The sequence below is a fragment of the Mytilus trossulus genome, chromosome 11 (assembly GCF_036588685.1).
Source record: "Mytilus trossulus isolate FHL-02 chromosome 11, PNRI_Mtr1.1.1.hap1, whole genome shotgun sequence".
Taxonomy (NCBI): Eukaryota; Metazoa; Mollusca; class Bivalvia; order Mytilida; family Mytilidae; genus Mytilus; species Mytilus trossulus.
Window position 1 is genome coordinate 20,894,886 of NC_086383.1, and position 11,925 is coordinate 20,906,810.

General features: G+C 31.5%; 1 protein-coding gene across 3 annotated transcripts in view; it reads right to left on the reverse strand.

The window, feature by feature from the left end:
- The window catches only part of LOC134690848 (uncharacterized), a 28,545-nt gene extending 16,870 nt beyond the window's left edge, over positions 1 to 11,675 (reverse strand). The window contains exons 1-2 of one of the 3 annotated variants that reach the window (XM_063550963.1): positions 11,561 to 11,675; positions 9,714 to 10,770 (exon numbers count right to left, since the gene is read on the reverse strand). In XM_063550963.1, the coding sequence (XP_063407033.1) occupies positions 9,714 to 10,647 (934 nt within the window). In that variant the 5' untranslated portion in view covers positions 10,648 to 10,770; positions 11,561 to 11,675. Of the gene's footprint in view, positions 1 to 9,713; positions 10,771 to 11,010; positions 11,299 to 11,335; positions 11,506 to 11,560 lie in introns of those variants that run through there. The other 2 variants (XM_063550960.1, XM_063550961.1) reach the window with 2 other exon arrangements.
- Between the last annotated feature and the right edge of the window lie 250 nt (positions 11,676 to 11,925).

Sequence of the window (11,925 nt, forward strand, 5' to 3'; positions counted from 1 at the left end):
GAATTTCAATTTAATTAGCAATGTCCCCTACACATGTCAACCAAAACTATTCTCATTTCTTGAATTATGTTCTGCAGATGATTGAAATTTTAGCAAGTTTCCTAGTCAGCAAAATCATTAAAATATGGAGACGTGGCATAATTGCAAAAGAGACTACTCATCACCTAAGACCAAATTTAACTGGTATCCGCTTGTATTACGCTACACTTAAACATGAACAAAGTGTTATTATCAGTCGATAACAAGTTTAATACCAAATGATATGAGTGGATGTTAGAAATAATAGACAAGCAAACGGCTTTCAACAATGAGTAAAAATAAACACATCGTTAATTTTTTTTTCTGCATGTTTACCAAAAAAAGGAAGTACTGGCTTATATTATGTGTCCCAACAGTTGCATGAATTAGTGCAACGGTTAGCAAAGTTTAAAACAAATTCAATGGTTATAAGATTGTTTGATAATTGGTTGCTTAACGTCCAGTGGCATTTATTTCATACATGTTCAGGACAAAATGTTATCAGAGATGCTGAATTAAGATACCATTGGTCAAACACACATGTCGAAGACAAAATGTTATCAGAGATGCTGAATTAAGATACCATTGGTCAAACACACATGTCGAAGACAAACTTTACGATACCAAATAGTCCAACACACATGTCGAACACAAACTTTACGATACCAAATAGTCAAACACACATGTCGAAGACAAACTTTACGATACCAAAAAGTCCAACACACATGTCGAACACAAACTTTACGATACCAAATAGTCAAACACACATGTCGATGACAAACTTTACGATACCAAATAGTCAAACACACATGTCGATGACAAACTTTACGATACCAAATAGTCAAACACACATGTCGAAGACAAACTTTACGATACCAAATAGTCCAACACACATGTCGAAGACAAAGTTTACGATACCAAATAGTCCAACACACTGACACATGTCGAAGACAAACTTTACGATACTAAATAGTCCAACACACATGTCGAACACAAACTTTACGATACCAAATAGTTAAACACACATGTCGAACACAAACTTTACGATACCAAATAGTTAAACACACTGACACATGTCGAAGACAAACTTTACGATACCAAATAGTTAAACACACATGTCGAAGACAAACTTTACGATACCAAATAGTTAAACACACTGACACATGTCGAAGACAAACTTTACGATACCAAATAGTTAAACACACATGTCGAAGACAAACTTTACGATACCAAATAGTTAAACACACATGTCGAAGACAAACTTTACGATACCAAATAGTTAAACACACATGTCGAAGAAAAACTTTACGATGCCACGACAAACAAAGAAAACTGTGGCAATCAAAAGACAAACTGCATTGTAAAATTCCCAATTCCATTATATGACTATTAATTGAGCATTTTAGCAAATAAACAAAAGGAAATGTGGGGAAGATATAGTGATATGAATGTGATTTTTTTACCACTTGACATTGCTTATTATTATTCAATTTTTTTTGCATGTTTCCTTAAAGTACATTACAGAAGGGATATTTTCGTTTTTATTCAATTTCAATTAAGCATGCCTCGAACGTTTTGGCTTCACTTTCCGACTTTGCATTAATTCTGTTTAAATCGAGAATGTACATGTATATGCATTATTAATTATTGCAAAGAAGCCGATGACAAAACTACCTGAATTATTCACGATGAACTTAATGAATGAAAAACAGCATGTAAACAAACAGAAAATAGATAACATACTTTTAGAATTTTATCAAAAAGATTAAATATTTAGATATAAAATCGATGACAAGAGACTAATTCTGTCGTATTTTGTACGTTCTGTCATCAGGTCAGAGATAATACAAGATAACAACGAAATATTTTATCTCTAATGAGAACTTTGCACCACATTTTATACACTGCCGTGTTGACAGAGAACAACGTCTGGGCTGTTCACATATAAACTAGACACAAAGACCAAAAAGACCTGTGGACTTCGAAATGTCCAAGGACTTTTAAGTTTGCTAAATACGTTTAAATATTGATAAGGTTGTTTAAGTGAATAGTGAACTTTAATATTTTAAACACCATGTACACAAAAAGCATTTCAAAATAAATTGGGAGACACAAAGACCAAAAGACCTGTGGACTTCGAAATGTCCAAGGACTTTTAAGTTTGCTAAATACGTTTAAATATTGATAAGGTTGTTTTAGTGAACAGTGAACTTTAAAATCTGAACAAAAGCCACATAAAAAACATTGCAAGATATTGGGTGTACGAAATATTCAGTCATTATATACGCATTGACATGTTTATTTTCATCTGATTTCTAGAGAATGCATTGCAGATAATTTTGAAAGGGGAGACAACGCCGTCATTTGCCAAAAAAACAATTGGTTATCACTTGGTAAAAACCTAGATTATGTCTCAGACAATCCTTCATCATATACGAGGGGTTTTGTGGGTGTACTTTGTCTCTTTTTTTTTCTTGATCTTTTTAGCAATACCTAACTATATATATGTTGATAAAATGAATTATATTAAATTTGTTTTGAAATACTTATATTGTGTTATCAGCTTAGATTTTTCTCAAACACTTATGTTTTTTGTTTTCCGGTTAACTGCAAAAAGAGCTTAATGTTCATATTTTTACAGACATGTTGTTCTTATGATATCTATACCAATAAACAATTGTATTTATATTATGAACCACATAGATTTAAGGACTTATTAAATATTTGTAATTGTAAATAACATAAAAATAGAATATGGAAATATCTGTATCGAAAATGGGTCAGATTCTTGAATATTATAAGAAGCAATTTTTATAATGGCAATTGCTTATAAAAAGACTTTTATGATGAAATGCTTATAACCTTACATTTATGGTACAAACTGATGAGGTAAGACTTAGACATGACGGAATCAAATCCAAGTATTTTATAACTGAAAATGAAAATCGGACTACTAACACAAAGGTTCCTGGTTCGATTCCCGTTGGGGATGGAAATTTCAGGAACTCAATTTTCGGCTCTCCCTTGACACCATCTGCGAGTATGGTCTTGAGGAAACGATGATAGTCCGTCGGAAAGGGACGATAAATGGCTGACCCGTGTTAAGAGAGAGCCACATCTCTTGCACGTTAAAGACACCCTTGTAGATTTTCGAAAAAGAGTAGGCTAATGCCGCTACAATGCAGCACACGCACCCGCAAAGTGGAAAGGGATTAATATAAGTTGCAAAACTTGTTTCCCAATCCACTATAAATAAATATGTTTAAACTAAACTGAAAATGCAATAAGAGCTGTATTTTTTATCCCTGTTTTCTTTTCGTAATTGACAACAGCAATTTAGGCGACAAATTGCAATTTGTACGTTTGATTTCTTGACATTATAATGAAAAAACACACAAACTCATCAAATATACAGTTCCGTCAATTTAAAATAATCATTCTCAAAGAAAGGACCTATTTAGGTTTTTCATTCTACATACAGGTTAAAATGATGGACGAAAATAAAATTTGATTATTCACAAATGAAGTTATGTTTGACATTTAAAAATGTAGAAGAAATTTGTTTAGCCATACACCCCTGCAATCACAAACGTATACAGTATTCTTCGAGTACAACAAACGAAAGGGATATAACTGTAATAAAATTTCGAGTTTGTAATAGGAGGAAGAGAATAGTAACGCGTCCAAAATCAGCATTGGTCTCTTACTTTGTTAAATACATTCCTGTATAGAAAAATGGAGAGTTGTTTCATTGGCACTCATACCACATCTTATTATTAAGATATAAGAAGATGTGGAATAAGTGCCAATGTGACAACTCTTCATCCAAGCACACAATTTTAAAAGTACGGTCTTCAACACGGTAACTTAGCTCACACCGAACATCAAGCTATACAGGCCCCTAAAAATGACATAAAATGATTTGTAAAACCATTAAACCGGGAAAACCAACCGTCTAATTTATATAATATTAAAATGATATAAATGTACTTACTTACCTACTAACTAACTAAAAATACTTCGAAATTTTTAAAAAAATGGTCGAAATCTGATGTTGAATTAATGAAATTAATTCCGATATTAAAAACGCTACTGAGACATTGTCCGGGAGTTACGGTGGAACTTTTCATTTAAATGAATAAAACAATTGAGATAAAAGCAAAAAACTTTACAAAAAATAGTGTTGTGGAATAAATTTAACCTTTTTCATTTCAGAAAAATGTTAGTTAGTACATGTTTGTCTAGCATGTTTATACAATAAAGAACTTGAAACAACTTAAGACATGTCTAAATGTTTTAGGTCTGTTGTACAAAATAAAATTTCAGATGAAATTTATAAATAAATCGAAATTTTGTTTATATCTTTGTTTGTACAGTAAAAACCCCAGGTCAATGTGTAAACCAAAATGAAATGATTGTTTTTTTGAAAAGGGGAGTGATTTTTATTTTTCTATAACGATAACATTCTTAAGAGAAATATTTAACATTTCACAGAAAGGCGATATTCAACAACTATAGGTCCGTGGTGCCAGTTTACTTTCAAAACTATTTTTTTACCATGAGTCACGAGTACGTATAGTATAGGTCTGCCGGAGTCTATGCTTTATACTTTCATTGCAAATAAAACATTTATTTTACAATCATGTACTGCAGAAATTATAATAAAGATCAGAGATCTAAAATAGAGATTTGACGTATCTCGAAGACGGGTGAACTCAATATGTACTCCGACATCAGTTGACTCATATATGAACAATATAAAAATGGAAAGTGACCAAATAAAACCGTATCTTATATCGTGCTATCCAGTTTCGACACATGGTCAAAATGAACAAGAGGGACGGAAAAAAAGTATTGGTCCGAAAATGAACAATACAAAAAATGGCCAGAGATAGATTTAAAATTGTATCTCTCATTATATTATATCTCTCATTATATTATATCTCTCATTATATTATATCTCTCATATTAAGCTGTTGTTTCGATACAATCGGTCCTTTAAAGGACAATACAAAAATGGTAAGAAACGAAATACAACCGTATCTCTCATATATATCTACTGGCATTGTTATTCATCAAAGTTATCCGTAAATTTACAACTTATACAATGAATAGGAAATGTGTTTGAAAGGGTTTCAAAATAACTACTCAGCTAAAATATATTAAATTGAAAAACAAAACAACTGCAATATTAAAGTTTTAGAAAGTTTGAGTAATCCACCTAAACAGTAAGTTGTCAAGTCTTGGATTATTTATAATGAAACTTTTTACAAAACAACACTCGGTCTAAGATTGTTGCTAGGTTACGAGGGACAACATGTCATTTGTTTAAAGCAAAATTGATTTTCGCGGAAATTTATAGGTCAAAATCGACTAAAAGCGTCTCAATGTATACGGCTACCTGAAGTTAAATGAAATAAAGGGATGTGATTTATAAACCTAGAAAAAGTTTTGGCAAAATACTGTGATTTTATTTTTATTTATTTTTCCCTAAAAGGTTTGAAATAAATTTAAAACAGAAAAATATCAATTCTTTTTCCTTGAAATCAACTTTTAGAAAAATAAATGACTGCTTCAATGAAACTACTATGACAAATAAACTCCTATCAAGACACTACAGTCAATCCCTTTATTTACAAGACATAAACTTCTTATCTTAATCCAATAGTATATCAGTAGCATTATGGTATACTTCTTAATACTTTAGTCATATACTAGGAAAGCTTAGAAAGAAAACCTGAATTAAGCAGGTTCAGAACCATCACATTTTGTGTCTGTACAAAGTGAAGCTATCTGTGCCATGTGTTGTTCCTTGTTGTATCTTTATTTTTGCGTCTTTTTGATGTACTGAACATGCATGAAATATTTGCCACTGGAAGTTAAGCAACCAACAATCAAGATATCATCGAAGTTAAATTTCGGAAGTTGGTGTGGTCAGTTGTATATCCTAATCATCAAATTAAAGTCAGTCAAATATGTAATAACTCCTTCGCATTCTTAAGTCCTTCAAAGAGATATCGCTAGTAATAAATACATTTGTCCCTTGCTATATCACCCAAAACATAGTCGATTTTCAAATCGAGCAAATGCGCCTAAAGACCTCAAAATCCAAGCGGAGACCCTGAGTATATGGACATTCAAAACAGAAAAATAGTCTTATGCAAGTTTTAACATAAATCTGTTCTCAGTATCATTTAAATTGATTTATATACTTGAATTATCCTATCAAAATCAACTATCAGAAATCTGAATCGAAAAAATCCCAAAATAAACCTCAGATACGGCAAAACGTCTCGATCTGCATGGTGTTGCACCATTCACTACATGTACTTATCATCGGTTTCAAACAGTATTGTGAAAAGGGTAAGGTTAAATCATTTAAACCTAAATAGGTTTATTTCATGTAAAATAGTTCAAATGCCGTAAAAGGAATACATATGGTACATAAAATGCAGACACTGCTTTTCTTCGTTTAATATCATTTGGAACACGTTTTTTGCTGGTAGGTTCATAAAAACGGCAAATTTAAAACGCACCATAATTTCATTCTCATAATTTGAGTCTTCAGAGTACATGTTTATGATTGTAAATATTTGAATAAGCGGCAGTAAATCTGGTAATTTATAGCTTTAAAATCTGTGTTACTGTAAACACTCGAGACTTACTGTCACAGCTTTTATGTACAAGATACAACTATTAAATTCAAGATGGCTGACATTTTTTTTACAGTATTGTGCTTTTTTACACACACTATGATAAGTTTAGCAAAAAAAAATGCTTGAATTTGTATAAACTCTTGTTGCATGAAACAAAAAGAAAACAGCTTGGTACCCTTGTTTTATAATTCTTTTTTGATTTTCCTAACGATTTGTTCAGGTCTCACCCTTTGACATATACATGGAGTTTGAATGAAGTTTTAAAAACTAACTCATTTATTCAATTCATTAATTTGTGACCGGCCAAACTTGGTAAGGAAGCTGGACACTAGAGTTATATTTATCCGTAAAATATGCAATTTCATACTCTTAAACTTATGCAGAGTTTAAATGTCCATTTGATATTTTTCGCCTCGTTATACAATTGTAATTGTGAAATTATGTTGAAATGGATAAAACAAAAGAAGTCGTATGGCCGAGTTGCGCAGGAAATGTGTAAAACAATGCATGAAGAATGAACATTCAATTTGATGCAAATGTAAAATGAGAAAAAATGAGGGAAAATATCTTTAACAATATCAACGTAAAAGCTATACAACTTCAAGACATGTTTGTTATCTTTCGAGCTGTATCTTTCTGTGAGGTTCCAAGAGTTTTAGATGAGAACTAGAAGGGGAACTAATTGAAGAACAATACTGTCTTTTGTAAATTTTGCTTCAAAAATTCAAATTTCAAGTTCTGGACAAGGATTGGGGAGGGGGGTTATCAAACCAATTTGAATGATTTGTGAAAGGATAAGCAAACAATAAGCTTAAATTCGGTCTTTAAGATTGAAAAAAATAAGTTTTTAAGTTTCTTATAAACAGATACAATTTCTTATCATATATACATCAGAGATATACAAAACGTTTCAATACACATTGATAAATAAGAATTTTTTCAAATGAGTTTGTTCATATGACTATTTCAACGCGGTTAATAAAAAATATCTACATTGAACAATAACAAAGAAACTGAAGCCCATTTTGTTTGTATATGCTAATTAATTTGTTTGCATTGCAATATACTTTTAAAAGATAACGCCTTATAAGACAACCTTTAATCTCGATGTTGTTTACAGGACAATTTAAAATCTTTTGTCTTGGAATTTGGAATTTTCGTCTGTAACAAAACTTAAAAAACATAGTTTTACTATTTTTAATTTTTTTTTTTTTAAATACATTTTTGAATTCGGCGAAGATCTTTTAAAAACATACATGTTTCAATGTGGATACGTTCATGAACTACTGCAGTCCATATATATTTCCCCATTTATACAGGAATATTGCTTTAAATTAAAAAAAAAATGAAAGAAAATATATAAATGTCACTTCGAAATTAAAAAACTTTTTTTTTTTTTTTAAAACCTTAAAAAAAAAAAAGAAGAAATATTAACTTACAGTTTTAATCTTTATTTATAAAATTAAATTCATATTTTATGAAACATATTATGCAATTACAAAGACCACTAAATTTCTGGCAATATACATGTCATCTTTGATAATAAATATTTGATGGAATTGACACCAACAAACTGTGTTAATTAAAAGTGAATTTATACGAGTCTGTGAATTAGAAACAAATTCCGCTGACATGATGACACCATTGGGTCATAACAGAGACATATATGTGTATATATGTCTCTGGTCATAATAAACTCAATGATTTTATGAAAGTTATCTTTTTCCTAAATTAAACTTTTAGCAGTAAATATGATACTTCAGACTTGAGTTATAAATTGTAACTTTAAAAAATATTAAAAAAAAAATTATCTTACATTTTTACAATTTTTTTTCTTCTCGAAAACTGCTTTATTCATAAATGACTTTTATTCATGTTTTGAACTGTACATATTTGACGATTTTATTAAAATTAAAAAAAATGCATGCATTAAATTAAAAAAAATGTATTGATGTGGGTTTTTTTTCAAAATAAAATACTCATGCACATATTTTTTTCAAATAAGTATTTATATTTATCAACTCTATAAAAATAAAAATTAACCAAACTATTATTGTTCACTCAATTATGTTAAATAAATATGTATTTTACATTATGTTTTTAATAAATTTCAATATACAGTTTTGAAATAATTTCTACTTATTTAAACTCTAAGCGGTTATGATAAATAGTAATGTATATTATGGGTAAAGTCTATGCCGGAATATTTTAAATTGCAGTAAAATAACAGAAAGGGGAACTGTTCCCCCCCCCCCCCAAAAAAAACCACGAAGACAATGTTCAAATAATATCCACAAAACCATGTTCTTATTTCTATTTGCAAAGCAACTGTAGTCTTTCCACAACATGTTCACATAATTACACATAACCCTCCTTGATAACACGAATATATAGAACAGCCTAATAAACTAATGAATAAACATACAATTAACATTAAAAAAGTAAACAAAAACTCATTTTTTAAAAATGTATAAAAAATGTGTGCATATAGATAAAAGAAGATATTCGAAGATATTATATATCAGTTTGTGTAGAAAATATGGTAAGAATTTCGGGAAAGCATACAATCAACATACGAAAATAATTTTTAAAAGTAGAAAATACATTAAAAAAATTAATGTATCCATATAAAATTTTAAAATATTCGAATATATAAATTAGTTTGTGAAGATAATATGGTTAGACTTTGAAATTAACATACAAAATAAAATTAAAAAAATCCGAAAAATAAAAATGTTTAAAAATATGTTCGTATAAATAAGATATTCGAACAAATAAACTAATTTATATATATAGACAATATGGTTGGACTTTCAGGGAGTCATGAAATACGGTATGAGTATAAATACTTTTTTTTCATATTTTTTTGAAAGAAAATTAAAATACATTAAAAATATGTACATTGAAATAAGATATTCGAATATATTAATTTGTGTGAACAATATGGTTAGAAATTTGGGGAAGGATGAAATACATGCATGCTATAGGTATAAAGTAAATGGACATTCTAGGTATATATTTGTTAAATAAAAGACTTACCCTGAGAGCCATATGGTATTGTGTAGTTGTACCCAGGAACTCCTTCCTGAGTCATGAAGTTGGTATACATGGGTGGTCTACTGTAAGGTGTGTCCACAGAATTATCACTTCGGCCACTGGACGGAGACCCGGGATCATTTGTCATGGAGAAGTTGTTGTATTTACCAGCGGAGGGACTGGATGACGGAGAACTGTATAGAGCATCGCCCGTGGCAGATAAATTCCATCCTGTCGTGGTTACCCCGTACTGCATCTGTAAAGCCCGAGGGTTGGGATACAAAGCTGTCATGTTGTAGGCTGTGTTGTTATCAGTGACCTGATGCTGACTCGATAGAAGATTTTGGTACAATGACTGGGCGGGTGTCAGAGTCGTAAATTCACCGTTCCCCGTGCCAGCCTGATAATTGGGCGTGGTTAATGTCACAGAAGTTGCAGTTGGTCGGTCCATGTTGCTAAAAAATGCTTCCACGTCCTCTTTAGGTAATAAATGCCCCGTGGCAGTTTCAAACGTTGGCACGGGTGTTAATTGTGTCAAAGTACCCGGTGGTTGTATATTGTACTCTGTGTATGTCACATTACCGTCGCTTTCGTGTGCCAGTGTATTGTCCTCATCCGGGTTCTCACTAGAGATTTCTTGACTTATACTTTCCACGGCTTGTGCTGTCTCGGCAGCAGATTCAGCCGATTGTATTACAACTTGGTGACAGAGGGGAGTTACTCCGTTCGTCGTGTAGAGTTCCACATTAGAATTTGACCTGATGTCCGTGGACTCTGAACCGCTTGAAAAGTGATGATGCGTATCATCACTTGGTTGAGAATTTTCTTGTTCTTGAGATGATATGACTGTTATTTCTTCACAAGCTGCTGGGTCTGCTTCCTCATCTGAATATGCTTCAGGTGAATTATTTTGCCAAGCTTGATCGACTTCCGTCATTTTGGAAATAAAGTATAACGGTTCGAATGTAGGAGGCGTTGTTTTAGCTTGTACGGTTCAAAGTCACAAATCCATATACCTGTATGCTGGTCTCTCGTCACCTGTCGTTGTGAACTCGCGCACCTGTTAAAATTAGAACAGAACATAAGCTACTGTACAACGTCAGCAGAAACACCTACTTGTCGCCAATTTCCAAAAATTAAAAACAATAACACATTGAAATACAAAAAAGATTTCATTTAAAAAAGAAGATTATTATTTTCGTGTTTAATTATTCTGATCTCATATTTTTTACTGAAGTCCAGTTTCTGTTTTATTCGCTGACCAATTTTTTCGACTAGGTTCAAAAATAGTTCCTCTTACCTGTTCGGTGATTCAAAAAACATTGTTAAAAAAAAATGGTAGAAATAAACTCCAAAGTGTAAGGTATAACCACGCCCTTTCTAAACTTTTTGAATTTGGAAGATGAAAGAAAGGTTTTAAATCCTTAGTTTAGAAGTTTAAAATAATTCCAAGCCAACATGCGTTATTGTCCACAAACTTTCCCTAAATGGTTCGAGAGCAGAGCAAAGATACGAAAACTAGAATGATAAAACTTTATCACTGATTGTGTATTGCCCAACGGTAAAGATAGCGCGCGCGGAGGACATGTTGGCCGTAAAATGCGATAAATCAACGTTTATATTACCATGAAATTCCAGATAAAGAAGTCGAAGATACGCACACAACTTTACAGATAGCCCACTTGTAAAGGAAATATACAACCCGTAATAAGCCAAAATGAACTTTGAACTTTATAGGTATTTTGCATATTATGGCAGCGTAAATTGTCAGGTCGTAATTATTGTAGAGCCCATATTTAATTTTCCCAAGCAACATTGGATTCTAAATGGTAAACAACATAAAGATTTACCTGGTTGTGATTTTTCTTGATAAGAGTCCAGATAACGCTGTATGGCTTCTAAGTCTTTTTAAGATAAAGTTTCTTTCTTGACGATCTTTAAGCGGAATGAGGACTAATTCGTTCGTCGGTTCCTTTTTATGAATGACAAGGAATTAACAACAGAAAAGAGACACGGCTTCACCATGGGAAAATGAACGTATGGCTTTCCTACCTGTACAATTTTTGACTTCAAACTATACTGCGTGGAATTGCCGTCGTTCACTTGTACTATGGATTTTTTGGTGTTCTGTGATGTTTTTTATTTAGATACATGTACTGAACTTTGTGCCATGCTATTTTTGTAAGATGTTTGGTATTAAGCGTTCATAAATTTG